General features: G+C 41.7%; 1 protein-coding gene across 2 annotated transcripts in view; it reads right to left on the minus strand.

Moving 5' to 3' along the window:
* The window catches only part of Tbc1d19 (TBC1 domain family member 19), a 116,764-nt gene that overhangs the window by 81,318 nt on the left and 13,783 nt on the right, over positions 1–21,663 (minus strand). Inside the window, exons 2-4 of one of the 2 annotated variants that reach the window (XM_036200962.1) lie at positions 12,652–12,724; positions 11,685–11,730; positions 6,921–6,996 (exon numbers count right to left, since the gene is read on the minus strand). In XM_036200962.1, coding sequence (XP_036056855.1) covers positions 6,921–6,996; positions 11,685–11,730; positions 12,652–12,724 — 195 coding nt within the window. Of the gene's footprint in view, positions 1–6,920; positions 6,997–11,658; positions 11,731–12,651; positions 12,725–21,663 lie in introns of those variants that run through there. The other variant, XM_036200963.1, reaches the window with a different exon arrangement.

Consider the following 21,663-nt stretch of genomic DNA (forward strand, 5'->3'; position numbering starts at 1 on the left):
CTAAATGAATTCCACCAGGAAGCATGGACTCTGGTGCATACTGTCCAGGTCACTGACTGCTTTGGTGAAGTCAGGCAGAGTGACTCACTCATCAGTTGTCATGAATACTAAATAAATGTGAAGTACTCAGTTGCTGGCATAGTAGGGCTCTGTGTGCCACCAGCACTAGTTTAAAAGAAAACTGATCCACTTACGAGCACTTGTACCAGTTTCTTCAGATACTACTTTCTTTGAATGTACCAAAGTAGTTCCCAAGGTTTCTTATACAGAAATGGGGTTTCACAATCATGGAAGTTCAAATAACACTGGATACAATATTTCATGTTTAAATTTCACTTAGTCCTATGTTGTCCAAACTTACACAACTATGGAAGCATGACTGATAGAAAAGCTGCAAACTCTTAGTTCAATATAAACTGAGTTCCTGCTGCATCGAGGTCAGGAGAGTAGAGGCAACGGATGCAAAGATGCTTCAAGTTCTTTTGAGGGGCAGACAGCTGCAGAAGGGTGTGTACAGAAACTACTAATGCAGCTGATGCTAAGGGCTATAAAAAAAGAGAAATGTAGGGCTGGCGGGGGCAGATCCTTTCAACGGGGGTACTGGACAACAACATCAGAGAAAAGATGCCATCTTAATTGATGGATGGCATCTTGATGACACAAAGCAAACAGAAAGCTCTTTCCAGGACAGAAAGACAAAGTGCAAACAGCGTTCATATTGCAGGAGAGAAGGACACAGTGCCCCAGATGAGCACACAGGACAGTCATACAACAGCAGAGAACACCATGGAAGGGGAAGCTGAGGACTGAGAGTGGAAGTTCTTAATGCTGAGCTTCAGATTAGGAGCTCCACCTCCTAGGCAACTGGGAATCACAGCGATGTATTAAATGGCTTAGTTTATGAGACAATCTCAACAACAATGTAGCGACAGACACTAAAGAGGGGTGAGACACTAGCAGAACTATAGTCATCCAAGCATGGTGAAGTTTGGTACAATCTAAATGGAAGGCAGATACTAAGTAAAAAGTATAAAATTACCAGCAGGCAGAAATTTAATCCATTAAAAGTTAAACAAATGATTTTGGACTAATGATTAACAAAATGAAGTGACTTTCTGACCCCAAAGTTGTCAACAGTTTGAGAGGAGACAACAGACAGTAGAAGTATCACTAGACTAAGGACTTGAACAACAAACAAAATATGTCTGAAGGAGCAAAGGACTATGAGGCACAGGAAGGGACGTGATAAAATGGTAGTCATGAGATCTAGACTAAGCAGGCTCCGTGGAAACTGAGGACCATTGCTCAACGGGACAAGGAACTGAACTGGCTCTCCTGTGGACAGCAAATACAGGAAAAAGACTGTCACTAACTAGGAGACTATTCTAACGGTTTGAATACAAACTGCTCCACCACCAGCTATTGCTAACGGTCAGGCAATAGTGTTTCGGTAAGTGGTTGGATGCTGAGGGTTCTGACTAATGAATTAAACTACTGATGGGTCTATAATATAATTTCATCATTGGAAGGTAGTGGAAAATAGGAGGTGGGGCCTAGTGGGAGGACTTAGGTCACTGGGGACACACCCTATAAAGATGTGTCTTGTCCTCGACCCCTGACTCTTACCCTTTTTCTATCTGACAGAGGAGAGAAAATCTGTTCCTCCACAGCCTTATGCCATACCATGGCACAGACCACAGGAGCTAACTGATCATGCGCTGAAGCTTTTGAAGTGTGAGCCATAAACTTCCCCTCCTCTTGAGTTTTTCTCTCAGATACTTGTCACAGTGATGAAAAGCCTAATAGGAAATTGGTACCAGGAGTATCTGGAGCTCACGTCAAACTACCATGTGTCCCAGATGACAGATTAATATTCTTTTGGGTCTCAATATTAATATTCTTTTGCTTTGGTTTGACCCTTCCTTTCCACGACCCAATTACCTATCTTTTGGAATAGAATTGTTCACTCTGTACCATTGTGTAAGTAGGTAACTTGCTTTTTTTAAATTTATAAGGGTTCACAGAAGAGTTTTCCCTAAGTCTTAGAAGACAATTTGGACCTAGGTGTTTGAGCAATAATAGAACTGTTAAGAATATGGGGACTATTGAAGATAGTTATCACCTTATGAGAAGAACGTGAACTTTTAGGAGAAGGGAGTGCAATGTTACAGTTTAACTATGAGATACCTCCATAAGCTCATGTATTGGGCAGAAGCCTTATTGTTGTCAGCTAATTGAATCTGAAAAGTGAATGGATAATAGGACCTCTGAGATTATTGGTGGATTATGCTCTTAAAGACGCATAATGCTTAGTATTACTGGGAAGTGGTGAGAGTGGGAGACAGAGACTAGTTGAAGGAATTGGGTCACTAGGAATCTGTTCTGTAAAGATGGATCTCATCCCTGGCCCTTCTCCTTCCCTGTGATTTCTGTCCATCAAGAGAGAATCAGATCTGTCCCCCCACACCCTTCCACCATAACGCTCTGCTCAAACACTGCACAGAAACAGTGAAGCTGGAAGATCATGGAATGAACCTCTCAACACTGTGAACCAGAATAAATCTACCCTCCTTCTCAAGTGGTTCTCTCAAGTATTTACTATAATGACAAAGACCTAATAGAAAGAGATAGTTCCCATGGTATGGGTAGGAATCAATTAATTCAACAGACACTTACTCAGAAGTTCTCTAGGCTAGGCACTAGTGAGGTGCTGGGGGGGTAGATGATCTTAAAGGCAGTAACAAAGGATATTTGGAACAAAAGAATAGGTAAATACTACAGGTTTTTCAGAACACAGGGCCTCCATTGCAACTACTTAACTCCTGTAGTGCAGAAAGGATCAGAGACAATATACAAATGATTAATCATGACTATTTCCAAAAATACATTTTAGTAATTCCTATAATTTCCCTGTGCTATAAACTTAATATTCCTCACTATTTATAGATTATAAAGATTTTCACATATAAAAGGTGAAAAATAATTCAATTGTACATCCATATACATACCACCAATAATGCTTATAATTCTTACTCAGTATGCAGCTACTTTGCATAAAAGAAAATGCATAATCTAAGTGTGTCATTCCATGGGGCTCAAACAAGTAGATATACATGTATAACCTAAACCATAACCAAGACACTGAACATGATCGTCATCCACAGCAAATTCCCTCATCTTCTTCCTGTAAACTTCTACCCTCAAACTTCCTTATTCTGAAACTTTCCTAATAGATTAATTCTCCCATCTTAGAACTTATCAATGGAATAATATAGCATACATTCTATATTCTTTTTTAATGAATTTATTTAATGTATATGAGTGCTCTATCTGCATGTACAACTTTACTCCAGAAGAGGGCATCAGATACCACTATAGATGGTTGTGAGTCACCATGTGGTTGCTGAGAATTGAACTTGAGACCTTTGGGAGAGCACCCAGTGCTTTCAACTGCTGAAGCATCTCTCCAGACCCTAGCATACGCTCTTTACATAAAGTCAATACAACTCAATATAATATGTTGGAGTTCATTTATACTATAGTATGTATTAATAGCTTGTTTTTATTCATTTTTGAATGGTAGTCCAACTATGCAAAGGTCATAGTTCATTATTTTTCTAATTGATAGCCAGGTGATTTCTAGTTTGGAGCTCATAGGAATAAAGCTTTTGTGAACACCCTTCTAAAAGTCTTTTCATGGATACTTATTTTTATATTTTGGGTGAAAGATAGGGGATGGAGCTTGTGGCTCACAATACACACATTTATTTTTGTATGAAACTGTCAGACTTCATCCCAGTGGAGACACCAGTGTTTATCTTGTCAGTCTTTAGTTGTGGCCATTCTTCTGGTGTATACAATTCAGTTCTTAACACCATGACTACAGCAACTCTTATAAAGGAAAACATTAAATGGGGGTGGCTTGCTTACAGTTTCAGAGGTTCAGTCCATTATCATCATGGTGGGGAGCATGGTGGCATGCAGATAGATGTGGTGCTGGAGGAGAGGCTGAGAGTCCTATATCTTGCAGGCAACAGGAAGTTGACTGAGACACTGGGAAGTATCCTGAGCACAGGAAACCTCAAAGTCCAACCCCACAGTGACACACTTCCTCCAAGGCCATACTCACTCCAACAAAGCCACACCTCCTAATAGTGCCACTCCCTATGAGATTATTGGGGGTCAATTATATTCAAACTACCACACCTGTCTATCTCTTCTTTCAGTCATGCTAGAAAGCCAACCTCTGCCCTTTCTTTCTCAGATGCTAAAACTGATGATTTTTCTATATTAATTAATTACAATTTTCTGCTAAGCATGGTAGTGAACACCTTTAATCTCAACACTCTAGAAGCAGAGGCAGGTAGATCTTTGTAAATTTGAGGCCAGTCTGATCAACACTGTGAGTCCCAGGCCAGCAAGGGATAAATAGTAAGACCCTGTGATTTGAAACTATTTTTTCTATCCTGGCATGGTGGCATACATCTTTAATCCCAGAACTACAGAGGCAAAAGCAGGTAGATCTCTGTGTTTGAGGCCAGCGAGTTCCAGACTAGCCAGGGATACATAGTAAGACCCTGACTCGGGGAAAAAAAAAAAGATGTTTTTTGTTTGTTTGTTTGTTTCCCCAAAAATCATATCAGAGCCCAGGCTGCTGCCAAGGACCATGTCTGGGTCCATGGTCCTACCACAGCAGGGTCTGTGTTGATATTCATGGCTCATGCATGGTACCACTCAGATGCCTAGGATCTAGGCCACAACCTGTGGCCATGTTGGTGTCCAAGGGCCATGCCATCACTGGGGCCATGCTGATCTCGATGGCCTGTGTTGCCACATGGGGCCATGATGACATCTGGGCCTGAGCTGTTGCCAAAGGCTATGTCTGGGTCCGTGGCCCTATGGTAACCAGGGTCTGTGTTAATGTCCATAGATTCAGTAATCACCAAAAGCCGTGAGGGTGCCTGGGGTCTGGTCAGCTACATGAGGCCATGTTGGTGTCTGAAGGTTATGCTGCATTTGGGGCCATACAGATCTGGGTGGCCTGCACTGCTAAAAGGTGCCACAGTCACATCTGGTCCTAGGCTGCAGCTGAGGGCCATGTCTGCGTCCATCGTTCTGCTGCAGCTGGGGCCTGTGTTAATGTCCACGGCCCGTGTTAAAGCAGGGGGCATAGGAACCATGCATGCTGAAATCGGAGGGCCTGTGCTGGGTTGGCTCTGGTCTTGCCCCTGCCTGGACACTGCAGCAAGAGAGCTGGCCCTGCCCCTCATGGGAAAGCTCCCCCATCCCTGCACCACAGGTTTGGGAGAGCTGGCCCTGCTTGCATGGGCCTAGGAGAGCTGGCCCCACCCCTCGCCTGAGGTGAGTGGCCCACATCCTGGGCCTTGGGTTGGCCCGCCCTAACATCTATGAGCTGCTGGAGCTTTTGAGGGACTGGTCCTGGAGGATAACAGCAGTAAGATCTCCATGACTCGGGTCAAAAGCAGGGTATCTAAAAGGAGTTCCAGTGAGGCTCAAGTGATGATGGTGTACCAGAAACCAGAGGCCTCAAACCAGACCAATGGCTCCTTGGGATGAACATCTTGTGGGTGGGGCTGATTGGACAAAGGGTCTACCGCATGACACATCACAGCTCCCAATGCCATTAGGATGAGTGAACAGGTGTTGGAAAGGAGTGAGGTGGGGTGTTGTTGTTGTTGTTGTTTTAAATTAATTTTTGGAGGGGTTTTCTTTGGTGGGGGATGCTGTAGGGATGAGGGACAGATATAGAGGGACAGGAGGTGAGTGGGATTGAGGTATGTGATGTGAAATTCCCAAAAAAAATCAATAAAGAATCATATTATTAAAAAATATTTAGACTTTACCTTTCTAGGTTTTTTTTAGTTTAAGTCTTTATAACAAAAGCCATACGATTCTTTCATGAAATATATTTAAATATCACGCTTTTATACAAATAGATAAATATTATCTGACCCTAGAAATACCACCTAGAATAAATAGATAACATAGTTCCTCAAAGTCTCCATGGTTTCTGCTCCACTGTCTCTGTCAGCATCTAGTTTGGAGGCAGTTTTAACAAAGATAAAAGGTAGAATCTTGGCTAACGTACACTACTGTGAACCTGGCAACTTGACATGGCAGAGTATTGTCTACCACGGTAATGGCATGACTGCTAGAGCAGAGGGATGAGGGCACAGGATTTCTGCAGGAATGACTTCAATCTATTTCGGAGGCCATGCTGGAGAGAAGAAACCAGTCCATATGTGTGTGTGTGTGTGTGTGTGTGTGTGTGTGTGTGTGTGTGTGTGTATTTATTTGAGACAGAGTTTCTCTGTGTAGTTTTGGTGCCTGTCCTGGATCTCACTCTGTAGACCAGGCTGACCTCGAACTTACAGAGATCCGCCTGGCTCTGCCTCCCGAGTACTGGGATTAAAGGTGTGCTCCACCACCGCCTAGCATGTATTTTTAATATGGTATCAGTAACACAGTCTTCAAAGGACAGGATTTTTTTGTTTTGGTTTGTTTTTTATGTTTGTTTTGCTTGTTTTTAATGCACTAGTTTATCTATATTCCATTCTTGTAAATTCACAGGCCATGAGGAGTAGATTGTTACAGAAGACTTTACCCTATTTCAAACTTCAAGCCAGTATGGCTCATGACCCTTTCCTTTCTATGTAATGTTTTCCATGGTTACTATAGTTAAACAGGTATGAACCTTGATTACTGACAATAAAAAGGTGGAGTGTGCAAGAATTAACAGTGTTTAAAAGGTTCTCACCCAGTTATTATATGAAGAATATATATATATATATATATATATATATATATATATATATATATATATATTGTACCAATAAGAATATATTCTGTGCTGCATTACTTGGCATGGAAAAAAACAACAAAGATGAACAGTGGCCAACCTGTGCTTTCCTCATGTACACCAAAGGCTCTTTGAGATGCTCAGGAGGTGCGGAAGGATGACTGGGCAAAGGATACCTGGAAGCAGAAAGAGGCAGCTAAGTAGCATATTGAGCTGGCAATAATGAATTCTCTTGGTAAGAAGTAACTTACCTCTGCAGTCCATGCTACAAACAAAACAGAGTATCTGTTAACAGTTCAGGTGTGTATACCAGATCTAATAGAATTTTAATTATACCATTCTAGTAATCGGTAATGTTTTTTGTTTTGTATTTCACACGGGGTCTTATTAGATAGCCCTGGCAGGCCTAGAACTTGCTATACAGAGCAGGCTGACCTTTAACTAGTCCCGTCTCTGCCTCCCAAGTGCTGGGATTATAGGTGTGCGCCACCACACCTGGCTAAAACGTAATCAGTTCAGAACAGAAGCACTCTGGCTTACAGTTCTAGACCCCAAGAAGTCAAACATCCAGGTGCCAACATCTGGAGACAGACTTCCTCCTACATCACCTGGTTGTTGCATTTGTTTAATATTTGTTTAACTATGTAAAGATGTGCTGCACTTGTTTAATTATGTAAAGATGTGTTGCTGCCTAAGGCACCTGATTGGTCTAATAAAAAGCTGAACAGCCAATAGCAAGGGAGGAAGTATAGGTGAGTAAGTAGGAATTTAGGCTTGAAAAAAGAAAGAGTAAGAGAAACCAGGGAGATGCTAGGGGCCAGGCAGATGGACACGGAGGAAGAAGGAAAGTAAGGCATACAGAATGAAAGAAAGGTAGAAAAGTCCCGGGGCAAAACATAGATGAATAGAAACAAAGTAAATTAAGTTAAAAGAGTGAGTGCAACAAGCCTAAGCTAAGGCCGAGCACTCACAGTTAATAATAAGTCTCCATGTCTTTATTTGAGAACTGGTTGGTGACCCAAAGAAAAATCACAATGACATCTGGTGACAGAAGGTAAGCGGCTCACTGGGAAAACAGGGCCAACATGGCCTTTCACAGTATCTCCAGTCCAACCAATAGGGAAAGGCTCTTGTGCCCTAAGGGCTCCTAGGGGTGTCAGTTGTTAATATTGTTACAGTGGCAATCACATTTCACCCATGAACTTGGAGGGGGCATTTAAACCATAGTAGCCCACTTAAATACTTGCTAGATCTTCCCCAGGGCAGCACAAAACAGACTAAGACATGGTCTGGGCATTTACAACCTGTAGCCCATGGGCCATATGTACCCAAGTATAGCTATGAATGTGACTCAAAAAAAAAAAAAAAAATCACAAGCCTACTTGTCCTAGTTAGAGTTTCTATTGCTATGAAAAGACATCATGACCAAAGTAACTCCTTTTAAAGGACAGCATTTAATTGGGACTGGCTTACAGTTTCAGAGGTTTAGTTCATTATCATCATGGCAGGAAGCATGGCAGCGTGCAGGCAGACATGGTACTAGAGAAGGAGCTGAGAGTTTTACATCCAGATTGGCAGGCAGCAGGCAGTGAATGTCACACTGAGCATGGATGGCTTAAACATCCGAGACCTCAAAGCTCGCTCCCAGTGACACCTACTCCAACAAGGCCACACCTCCTAATAGTGCTTCTCCCTATGAAGCTATGGGGGTCATTTTCTTTCAAATCACCACACTACTTAAAAATTATTGGATTAATTGCAATTTTTTTAACTTGATTGAGTAGTTGAATATGAACATTGCAATGCCAAAAAATTGGACATGTCAGGTAGATTGCTCTTCCATAAAATGCTGATAATATAAATTTCTACTTGGTAGAAGTGGTTATAAAACTTGCCTTCCATCTTTTTCTCTCTTTTTTCATTCTTATAGGGGAGTAGTCTGGGCATTGAACATAGTCCTGGTACATAAATAAGCCAAAGAATATAAAGTGTTCAAGATTCTGATACAAAGTAAGCATCCCAGCAATGCAAACTGACACCAATATAACCTGGATAGCTGTTAATTCAATAGAAGATATACATTTACTTTAAGTGAATGGAAAATGAAACAAGGTGTGCAATCTGAAGTGGGAAGTACCAAACTGAGCTAGAGCAGTAGATTTCATGTAACAACAGAGTATGAAAGACCTTCTGTTTAATAAAAACCTAAAACCTTTGAAGTGTTTATTAAAACAAATAAAACAAAGTAAGCTTTATTAGGCATGAGTGTGTGTGTGTGTGTGTGTGTGTGTGTGTGTGTGTGTGTGTGTGAGTTTAGGTCTAATTATTTGTTACCTAACAAATATTTCTACCCTACATTTTGCTTTTAAAAGGATTTATTTTACTTTTAATTAAGCATAAGTGAAGGAGGAGGTATGTGCAATGGGGCACGTTCTCACTGATGCCAGAAGAGGGAGTCGTTGTTGCTGGTGACAGGTGGGTGGCTACCTGATATTAGTGCTAGGAATTGAACTTGGGTCTTCCACTAGAGCAGTATGTGCTCTAAACCACTGAGGCAGCTGTCCAGCCCCCATTTTGCCTTTTGATTTATCCATCCAATGGTTGCTGCTAATGAAAAGTGCAACAGAACTCATTCTATAGTCCAGGCTGGCTGGAAACTCACAGGGATCCACCTGCTTCTGCCTCCTGAGTGTTGTTGGGGTTAGAGAAGCTGTATCAAAAAAAAAAAAAAAAAAAAAAGGCAGGAAGGAAGGAAGAAAGGAAGGACGGACAGATGGAAGGAAGGCAGGCAGGCAGGAAGGAGACACAAGTACACATGTCCACTTTCTTCTTTTGACTTACATCGCTGGAGACACATTTCCCCACTCTCAAGATGCCATTTCCTGGGAACAGAGCCTGTCCACTACAACGGCTTCAGCTTCTCCCCATGCTTCACCATGTCACAAGTACTTGTTACGAGTATTCTTAATACTTTCTCCAACCTTTTGATCTGAGAGGACTCAACCAAGCTTGCTAACCCTGATCCAGCTGTGTGACAGGATTTTTAAGACTATCTAATCTGGGAGTCGAGGTTAGGGTTTCCCTCTACTCTCATTGTGAGCTATGGCCTTTATTTAGTCTTTTAAAAAACCAACTCTATGTGTGTTTACATGTTTGTGACCATGTGTGTACACATGTGCATGTGTCCCTTAGTCTCTATCAGTAAGGAAAGCCTGATTTTGAGCTTTCATTTACCATTCTGTTTTATCATTTTTCTCCTTTTGTTCGGAACTCAAGCAAGAAGAAAGGCAGTATTAATGAGCCCCATATAACTCTCAACTAGTTATTAAAATATATGTAAAGTTGCACTGTGTAGGGTATTGAAGATATGACAAATAATGAAAGATGGACCTTGCCATCTTTGACAGTTTGCCATACAAAACTACTTCCAGAAATTAGATCTCCAAAATAGAAGTCATTAGCAATCTCAGATTGAAAACCCAGTATTGGGAATAATATACAACAGGTATATCTGTTACATTGTATAAATTAATATTTTTATTTGTCATGACAAACATCTATTCCTTTGGTGGCCAGAACTCTCAATGATATGGTTACACTCAACTTCAGTAATAGATACCACTTGTATCTTATGTTATCTGAGAAATCAAAGACCAACTTGAAGATGGTGATAAGAAAACACTAAAAATAATTTTAAAGTGTCTGTGGTGATCTGAATGAGAATGGCCTCCATAAGCTCATAGATTTGAATGTTGGGTTCTGAGGTTTTGGAACACTTTGGGAAGTATTAAGAGGTGTGGCCTTGTTGGAGGAGGGGCGTCACTGAGGTGTAGGTTTTGAGGTTTCAAAAGCCCACACAGGCCCAGTCTCCCCCCCCCTTCTCCTCTCTACCTTGGTTGGCTTACCCATCAGATGTGAGCTCTCACTATTGCTCCAGGCCTGTGCCTGTCTGCCCGCTGCTTTGCTCCCCACCAGGATGGTCATGAACTCACTCCCTGAAACTGTAAGCAAGCCCCCAAACAAATGATTTCTTTTCTAAGTTGCCTTGGTCATGGAGTTTCTTCACACCAATAGAAAAATAACTAAGTGTATGCCCAAAGTGTGAATCGACTGATTTTCATCTGGGCCTACCTCAGGAGCAGTCTGGTTAAGCAACGGTCTCTATTTCCAAGTCAACAATAGGTTAAACAGAGAATGTGGGAAATGGGAGTGTTAGAAACTAGAGAATGCTAGAGACAGAGCAAGTGGTAAAACAAAATAGGAAACAGAGAAACTCCTCGGGCCTGTTTATTACACATCATGAGAGCAGAATGTGTGCCTAGTTTTCTAATCTACACCCCAAGTGCTTCTCATCCCACTACCACACAGTGAACACTCCATGAATAATAGGTAGACAACTGAGTGTTGAATAAACTAATATTCTGCAGCTATAAGCGTTTAGAGTACAAGTTCTATACGCTTTAATAAGCCCTGTTGGTAAATCAAGACAAATAAAAACATTGAGTTCTTAGCAACAATAGTAATTGTACAAAGAAAAAGTGTCCAGAATGGTTAGTTTGTAATGACAGAAAAAAGTATGACATTCAAAAGTTTACAATAAAAAGAATGCAAGTATCATGAGAACTACCCCATTACCTAATTACACTGCATGGATACAAATTTGGCAATATAGAAAAGTACCCCCTAATGATTACTCATTCTCAGACCAGACTGTAGTGATTTGTGACATTAACTTACAAGAAATCTATAAGTATACTAATGAGAAATGAAAATATACATATAGACAGCAACACTAAATTTTCTACATACAAACTAAATCTACTTAAACAAAATAGTACCTCAAAATAGACAGAAAAGAACTCACACATTCAGTTCACTATAAACAGCATTCTGAAGTTTCTTCTCCCAACCTGTTTTAAGTTGAAAAAAGTATTAGTTTCTTAAATATGTGAGAGTAATTTTTTAAACTTCTAAAATGTATTTATTTTACTTCATGTGTGTGTGCCTGAATGTACATAATTGCACCAAAATCCATGCATGAGCCTGCAAATGTCAGAAGAGGGCATCAGATCCTCCGGAACTAGAATTCCAGGTTGTTGTGAGCTGCTGTGTGTGTGCTGGGAACTGAACCAGTTCCTCTGCAAGAGCAGTCAGTATTCTTAACTGCTGAGCTATCTCTCTAGCCCCAACTTACTAAAGTGTTGGCATCATGGTTATTTGTGAAAGAATTTTGTCAACCATTAACTGCTATGGAAGTAAAACTATTGAGTCATTTTCTTAAGTTAAAAGTAACACCTTCTTCCACTGTCCACCTGCTAAATGAACGCCAGTGACTTTGAGGAGCTGCCACCTGATATCTCAGTTCCCACATGCAAGGGTTAATGCCAGGTCTTTCTTGTCCAGAAAACTAAGATTGATTGATTGATTGATTTCTCTTTCTTTCTCTTTCTTTCCTTCCTTCCTTCCTTCCTTCCTTCCTTCCTTCCTTCCTTCCTTCCTTCCTTCTTCCCTCCCTTCCTCTCTCCCTCCCTCCCTTCCTTCCTTTCTTTCTTTTTTCTTTTTTGAAAGCATAGAAAAACAATGTAGAAGGAGAAGAGCCTCAGCAGGAAGTAAAAAGACAACTACTAAGTAAGGTTCTATTCACCACACTTGGGACATACTTAGAGTAGGAAGCAAAGCAGTCATCTCTACAGTGCCCTTGAGTAATTGCACATTTCATCAAAATGTGTGAACTCTAATCTCCTAACAGAAGCCCATCAGCCAAGTTATATCAGTTTTGAGGAAGAAGCCAAAAGTCTGTGGATACTTAAAGAGAGGGGGACTTTACAAACCTGATATTTTAAAGAATTCCTTAATATCTTCTTTGAGTGACTCAAGTCTGATCTCGGGTCTCTGAAGGCAGGCCTAGATTTTTGGGAAAGAAGGCAAAGAGAAAAGAGAAGTGGAAAGTCACAAGGCAGTTGAGTTCATATGCACTGCTAACAAATGTGTAGAAGGGGACACCAGATGTTTTCAAATGTACTGGAGGGTAACGCACCTTAGACACAACTAGACTGGCTCACCATGGAGAAGGCCTCACCACTCTCATGATAGCACAGCAATCTACACAAAGCACACTGGTGTGCAGCTTACAAATACTTAGCATGTTTACCTAAAGTCCCAAGTAGAAATGTGCTCAGATTTTAGCAATCTATTCTCATATTATACCCCAAATTCATGGTACCCACACCTAGACACCAAAGCACCAGATCTCTTGATGTAAGTGCATGCAGTTTGGATGTCTGTTCAATGTACATGTGTCGTGCCTGTTTATGAAAAATACATAAAAGTCCTAATTTATTAGTGTTTGTTACTAAGGTCTCTTTCATCTCCAGATGGATGCTTTGTATTCCACACTGCAGTTTTTGCCATAAATAGTGTATTCTTTCCTAGTTGTGATGGAATTGATCACTCTTAAGGTGTTGGGGTTTCATGACTTAGCTCTGTCTAGCAATGCTTAGCAGCACAGTTCTTAACAAGACATTTCCATTACTTCATGGTATTTTATGCTCACGTCAAACCTGCTAAGACAAAGCTTGATCTCATCCTCATGTACCTTGCTCCTTTCCTAAAACTTTAAGTATTCTTCAGGGAAAATGCCACCCATCTCATCGTCCAGGGCAAAACATTCAAATCTAGTTATTCTCAACTGTACCTCATGGCTCAAGCTCTTCCTGAAAGAGGAGGCTGGTAGCTGTGAACAGTTTGTAAGACTTATTTTTATTATCTGTAATTTTGCAGACATATGTCTTTATCTGTGCAGGAGTATAAGTGCACAGGTGCAGGTGCCTGTGGAAGACATGGGCATCGGATATCCCTGGAGCTGGAAGTATAGAAAGTTGTGAGCTGCCCAACATGGATGCTGGGACCAAACTTGGGTTCTCTCAAGTACAGTGTACACTCTTAACTACTGAGTCATCTCTCTTGTTTAAAGCTTTTCTTAATCTTATTTATTATCACATAAAAAAAAAAAACAGACCAACTAATAACAAAACCAAAATTCCAGGGAAAACATGTAGAGCAAAACTAGGTGATATCTACCATAAACCCAAAATACAACTGGCTGTGACCACTTAACAGCCAAGAGACCTGTATAGTGTCAGAACCCATATGAGGAAAAGCCAAAGATCAGGGGTACCTGACATGTATGGGAAAAAACAACCCCCAACTAGCCAGTGAATATGCTCTGGAACATTTAATGAGTTAACTGTAGAGCAGGACCTAAAGCCTGGTGGGGCTGGTCTACTCCAGTGTGAGATATGAAGAGACTAGAGCAGTCCAGCCAATCAGGGCTCCCTTCTCTAATAAGAACCCCCCAAATCGAAAACATGGATAGAGTCACCCAACTGTGGGTAACGGGGAAAATAACCCATTACCTTGAAAACTGGTAAATAAAGAAAACACATTTATCTTGTCTTTCTAATAAGAATTGTACAACTGAGAAACCAAACCATAAAGGGGAAATGTTTATTTAGTAAGTATTGCAGCTTAAGGGCTGGAGACATAGCTCGGCAGGTAACACCACTTGCCGCTCTTACAAAGGACCTGAGTTCAGTTACCAGCACCCACATGGCAGCTCACAAATGTCCATAACCCCAGTTGGAGGGGTTCCAAAGCCCCCTAGCTTCCACAGCACCAGGTATATATGTGGTGTGTGAATATACATTTCGGCAACACACACACACATAAAAAATTAAAGCATTGTAGCTAATCACTAAAACAGATCTGGCTAAACCATCACATTTTGCAACCCTAGTAAATTGCTGACTCTAGGCCTTGAGCAGACACAGCTATTAACTCTGCAGAAGAGACACCTAGACAGTATGTGCCACTCAATGAACAAACACTCTGCTTCCAACAGCTGTGCCAAAAGGATAGCACCTGTGCCGCAAACACAAGAATATGAAGGAGGATGTCAGCTGGTTATGACAAGCCAATACCTGGAAGAAGCCAAGGGCCTTCCAGAGGTCAAGTCAAGGCCCAAGGAGTCTTGGTGATATTAGCTCTTGAATATTAGCCATTTTCCTGCAATGAAATTTCTTGTGTGGTATTGTAGCTTTTTCATTAGATTCCTTTTCTAAGAACAGTGTGTTGATCATTCACTGGGCCCAATTTCCCCTCTACTAATGGAATATTTAGATAACCTTCTGTGCAGAAATGCAGCCAAGATGCCTAATTTCAGTCCTTTCTATAATTATCATCATTAGCAGCATCCAGCCAGGACCATCCCTGATGGACGAAAGTGTCTTATCTGAGATACCTCACAGATTCTCTAAGAACAGACTTAAGCATCCAGACTACCTGCTTGAGAAGGCCTGGTGGATGTGCTAATTAAGCTTAACTTTCTCCTTTTCAAAGTCGTATCTCTAGTTTTAGATCCACTCTTAACATTCATCTGTGATGGATGTTGCCACGCCAAGTCGCAGTGACCGAGCACACTTCCCCTACCCTGCCAGAAATGGCAGGAGCAGAAACAGCTTGGAGAGATAAGGGACAAAGGGATAAAAGGCAGTTTTATTTCCAGACCAAGGATGGAGAAGACAAAAGAGAACGGAAGAAGTAGATGGGTAAGAACTGGAGGGGAATGAACTAAGATGGACCAGATTGGAAGAGAACTAGATTAGAGAACTAGATTAGAGAACTAGATTGGAGGTCTAGGAGAGAGAACTAGAAAGATGATAGGGAAGATGAGGAAGAACAAGATGAGAAAGACTAAGACCAAGATGGAACAGCAGAAAGATGTGGAGAGAATCAGGCAAGGAAGGAGCTAAGTGAGAGAGCCCAAGAGAAGCAGTGTAGAGAGAACTGACTCAGAAGATAAAGTGTGTGGACTAAAGAGTTTTATGTACTCATCCGCCATCCTGAAGATTAGACTTCTCAGCTGGTTTATAGATTCTTCCACAACCCTGGGAGAGGGCTATCGAGGAGCTGGACTCCAACACTCCTCAATACACCTGAGTCTGAGGAAGCCTGAAGTCCAGCTGCCAATCAAGAAAATATACAGAGGACAGAGCATGGTGAGCTGCACTATGAGTTTATAGTCAGTCAAGGGCAGGCTATGAGAAATGCTAAGATAAGCCCTTTAGGTTGGGAAGCATCCTTAAAAAAGAAGGAAGAGGCTGGAAAGAAGATTTGGTGAACAAAGTGCTTGCTGTGAGAATGTGAGGACCAGACATGGGAGCTCCAGAATGGGAGGACCAGCACTCACAGAAATGCTACGCAGATATGGTGACCTGCTCATACTTTAAGGGATCTCGGAGCAAGCTAGCTCACCAGAGTAGTCAAGTTAGCAAGAGCTTGGTTCATGTGAGAAACCCTGTTCAGTATATAAAGTGAAGAAAGCTGGGGAAGACACCCAGCATCAACCTGAGGCATCCGCATACATGCAAACGCATGTGCACATGCACCTAAGCACACACACAAGCATAAACACACATGATTATGTCTACACACACACACACACACACACACACACACACACACCACACAGATAAATATGCAAACCTAAATTAAAAAGACTAGAATAGAAGGCATTCGTTTTTTGAGTTGGCAAGATTAAGCTATACTAATAGATATACATATACAGGAAGTTGATTACCATAAACATCAGGTGGCGAGAAAGAATTGGTCTGCAGTTCTAATGAGGCCAACGGAGGGGTCTGGCTGTGACAGTCTTACCCACTCCCATGGTAGGTGACACAAAGTCATTCACCTTGAGATAATGCACTACAGATTTGTCATTTGTTTATATGAGAAAGCTTCAAAAATGAAAGAAAAGAAACACATCTTCCAAAATACCCCATTTCTCCATTCTAAAGTCTCACCTTTCGTCTAGTCTTTTTTTTTTTCTTTTAAAATTTACACAGGGAGAGGGTGTCAGACCCTCCAGAACTGGAGTTACAGACAGTGGTGAGCACTGGACATGAGTGCTGGGAACCAAATTCAGGTCCTCTGTAGGAATAAGTACTCTTAACCACTGAGCTATCACCACAGCCCCTGCCTCATCTTTTACTTGAATAACTGCAATAGTTTCTGAACTTGGCGTGTTGTTATCTTACTTAGATGGCACTCCTCACCTGGCATGCCTAAGCTCCTGTTCTTTTTCTTCTTTCTTAGCATCCACTAGCTCCTAGCCTACGCTCAATCAATTCATTTACTGTGTTGATTGGCAAAGTATATGTCTCACTGTTTAATGGCCAGCTCCTCTAGGGTAGCTATCTTTGAGCCTAAACTAGTTACTTTCACAACGTGGATACACAATATATGCTTACTGAATGAATGAATGAATGAATGAACGAACGAACCAACATCTTTTCCAATCTGCTCTCTAGTGCTTTCTAGTCTGTCCTGGCTGTGGCTCTGCAGACACAAAGGAGCCAGAAACTTTCCACAGCCATACATAGTCCTTTGCAATGTAAATCTACTTTATCCTACAGATCTGCAGCTGCTGCTACTTGACCAAGCTAAAGATGCTCTCAATTTCTCATCATGAGACTCACTAGTCATACGAAATTACATCCAGTGATCCCACAGCCGGAAATTCCTTGAGGGCTCCAAGCTTCTGTTCATGTCATTTCCTTAGAAAAAAATGCTCCCTCATCACAAATCCATAGTAGCTTCCAGAGCCTCCTCCCCAGCTCCACTAACACAGATAGGACACCATGTCTTCGGTGACAGCATGGAGACTATACTGGAGTGCTCATTTCTCTTATCCTTCTGACTAGTTTATGTACTGGAGGACAAGGGCCAGGTCTCCATTGTTACATCCTACATATTACCCTGGCATTAATCACTGCTTGACAAAATTATATTACCCAAACCATCTTCTTTCTTTTTTAGTCAATTTTATCCCAAAATAAATAAGGAACTTCATAAAATTATTTTTAACTGAGCAGTGATTTCCAGTCCATTATCCCCAGGAGTATTTTAAAAGCTGTAAAACCTCCGGCTCATTATTCACAATGGCCAAGGCAAATGGAAATTTAACTTCTCTTGTCTGTCTTTCCCATCTCTGGCTTGTATTTGGAAATGATTCATAGAGTACCATTTAAAGAATTTGAAGAGAAAAGCTTGTTATTCTTTCTAAACATTTTCACTATTTCAATGGTGCTAGACCTCCCTGATGGACTTTTTATACTAAACACAAGCCTGTAGGGAGAGGGAAGCCTGAGTGGGTGGGAGTCCTGAGAGAATGTGTACTGCTGAGCTGGCACAGCTGTGGCAGAGGCTCCAGAGCCTTAGGTCCATGGAGGAATGCAAAGCCGTCCCTTCTGGTCCACAGATGGATGGTGACAGTGTAGAAAATATCTACCATAGCGTTCTTCCCCTGAGATACTGATTGAAGACTACTTCCCCACAAGATTAGATAAATCTCTCCTTGGTTCAGCTGTAGACCATAAAACCCTGCCTCCTAGATTACCACATGCAATAACCCCATCTCTTTATTCAACTCTATTATACTAAGCACACTGAGCTTGTGGTGAGGGTGGGGGCAGGGACAGGGCCTGAGGTTTCTCTAGCAGAAAGTCCAGTCCACTGGATCACAGTTTTCTGCCCATGTGTCTGTCTGTCTGTCTGCTTCATCTCCTCACTGCCCCAGTGAGGTCCATTCCTAGAGCCCTGCTGGACATGGGACAAACCAAACTCACTAACCATTCAAGTTGATTATTAAAATCTTTAGAAAATGTGGAGACCTGAAGCAGGATAGAGTAGGTGAGGATGTAGCTAAGGGTACAGGGCTTGCCTAGCAGGCTCAAAGACCTGGGTCTGAGCCCAGGACCACAGCCACAGCCACCACACAAACCAACACACAGGACAGGGCAGTAACTCTGCATCACGTGCTACTGCGACATAGTTCTGGTGAACGATTCAGTAGCATGAGCCTCGCTGAAAACTCCATCGAAATACTCTGGGGAATCCGGCTGCATAAACCACCTTGAAGGCAGCTTTACATTGAGCATGAGCCTTTTCTCACAAACATTCAACCAGCATTTAAAAGGCACAGCTTCACTCTGATACAGTTCCAGTATCTTATTGCTATATTTTGTTCTGATCACTCAACATGGACAGTAATTCTGATTCACAGAGAAGTATTTGTATTACTAATTTCCTAGCAATCCAAACTAAAGCAATGCAGGAAATTGACAGAGAAGTAGTTAGAAATTTTTAAGATAAATCCAAAATTCCCTTATCACTAACACAGAAATCAGACTAGGGTTTCTGACCCACCTGCTCAAGTGTGTGTGCATAGTATTCCTTCTGCTTGGTGTGGGCACCCCAGCAGCGGGCTACAGTAGCAGCCTGATGAGCATGTGCACTGTGCCCCCCCCACATACACACACCCTGCCTGCTACAACAGCTACAGCTGCATCCTCCTCACTTTGCACTGCATCAGACACAAACACTTGCAAATGCAGCAGACACTTGCAGGAGCAATGCAGACCATGCACTAAACACTTACAGGAGCAATGCAGACCAGGCACTAAACACTTACAGGAGCAATGCAGACCATGCACTAAACACTTACAGGAGCAATGCAGACCATGCACTAAACACTTGCAGGAGCAATGCAGACCATGCACTAAACACTTGCAGGAGCAATGCAGACCATGCACTAAACACTTACAGGAGCTATGCAGACCATGTGCTAAACAACTTTTTTGGGTGCTTGATGAGTTTGAGAAGTTATTTAAAAAGTTGTTAAACCGGGCGGTGGTGGCACACGCCTTTAATCCCAGCACTCGGGAGGCACAGGCAGGTGATCTCTGTGAGTTCGAGGCCAGCCTGGGCTACAGAGTGAGTTCCAGGAAAGGTGCAAAGCTACACAGAGAAACTCTGTCTCGAAAAAAAAAAAAATTGTTAAATTGCCTGTTTTTAAGCTTGGATATAATAGAGCACAATTTAAAAAGCACTTAGGATGGCATGCGCATGGGTTTGGCACCAGAGAGCTGAAATTATCTCCCAGACTTACTTAGTAATTTGATTAAGCCATTTAACATCTCTGCATTTGTTTCTTCGTTATTTAACAGAGAGAACAAAACTAAGTTATTATGACAATCAAGGAAAAAATTATCAAAGTAATTTTTAGGCTATGTAGTCCAATATGAAGTGGGGTTATAAAATAAGGTGTGCCCAGATGGTAATAGCCTGGATATCTGTAACAGATTTTCATGGAAGAAGATAGGAAGGAGTCTTGGAGAGAGATGTTTTTTAAAGACCTACAGGCAGAACTTTAGCCTTCTTTCAACCCAATGCCTCGAGCTCCCAAGAACTAAACATGCTCCTCTAGCAAGACAGTGGGTAGGAAACTCAGGCTTCTGAGCTCACTCTCCATCCTTCCATGCTGATGGTGACATCACCCTTGTGCGTGTCAAAAAACATGATCTTCCTCTTCCTAATGCACACAGGTGTGCAGACACACTTGGACACACACACACACACACACACAGTTTCCATTCCCACTACAGCAGTCCTAAATTCAAAGCCTTGGCTACGAACAATCTACCATGGCTGATCTTGGTGAGTAGAGGGATCTGGGGAAGGGAAACAGCAGCTGGGTGGGGGAGGGAGGCTGAGGCCACAGGCTCCAGAAGGGAGAGCAGGGCACACAGCAGGGTTCACCAAAGTGCTCTGTGAGCCTCTGCTGGATGGGCCCCATCACCTCCACTTCTCACTACACTTACATACCAATGCTGGACTCCAGGAAGCCACTGATGCCTGAAAATCATGGAAATTTAGGAATAGAAGGGACCATAAGGAGCTCTGCTGGGCCACTAAGCCCTTAAGACCCCTGCCCTCTGCCAGTGGTGATCTGCCTGAGAAAATCCAACGTGGATGAACTTGAAGACATCATGCTACATGAAAGGGACATACATAAGAAAACAAAAGCAAATACTATGGTTTGCTTTTGCCCAGAACAGTCAGCCGGAACAGAAAGGGGCATGTGGTGACCAGGAGGGGGAGAGGTTGGGGAGTCAGTATTTAACCGCACACAGCTTCAGTCGGGATGATGTTCAACAGTCTGGTGTGTTCAACAATAGTGTTTAACTTAATGTCAAAGCACTGAATACCTAAGGGGCAGAGGCAAGCTGCATGCATATCTGATCACAATAAAGAATAGCCTGATTCATTTTTAAATAATCATCATAACTCATTACATATCAGACTAAATATTTAAAGTAGCTGAATTTTCAGCACAAATGTGAATTCAAAACATCAATAAGAAGCATTATGTAATCTTTCAGTGTATGAATTAGTAGATGGAAACTCTCACATTCTTGAAATTTCCATGGCAGTTAGTCTATGGCACTTGCTGTTTTGTCTGGTGATATGGAATATACATATGTGTAACTGGAAATGGAGTCGAGTTTTATTATCCTTTTCAGACAGTTCAAGATGTTCTTTTAAGAATACACCAAAATCTGATAAGTAGTGGTTTTTGAAAGATCGGATGTGATGTGGACTCTGACATCAATAAACTCTCCAGTCTCTAACACTTAAAAATGCATCGGTCAACCTTGAACTTGAGTCTGTTCCCTACATATGATTCTGTAACAGCATGCATGGTCAAATACTGTTTAAGTCAAGTGATTGACACATGTCACTGAACAACATCAAAAAGTAATATTCATTAATGTTACCACCAATATCACCCACAAATAGTTTTTAGATATTGGTAAGCCATTAAATTCATAGTGGTAGGCACATTTTCCCAATGTCACATTTTTATTCAGAGCTTGAATTTTTATCACCACACATAATGGTTTTCTTTTAAGGGACATGTTAACTTGACTCAATTTTTGATA

Source organism: Onychomys torridus, chromosome 10, assembly GCF_903995425.1.
Source record: "Onychomys torridus chromosome 10, mOncTor1.1, whole genome shotgun sequence".
In the NCBI taxonomy this organism is placed as follows: Eukaryota; Metazoa; Chordata; class Mammalia; order Rodentia; family Cricetidae; genus Onychomys; species Onychomys torridus.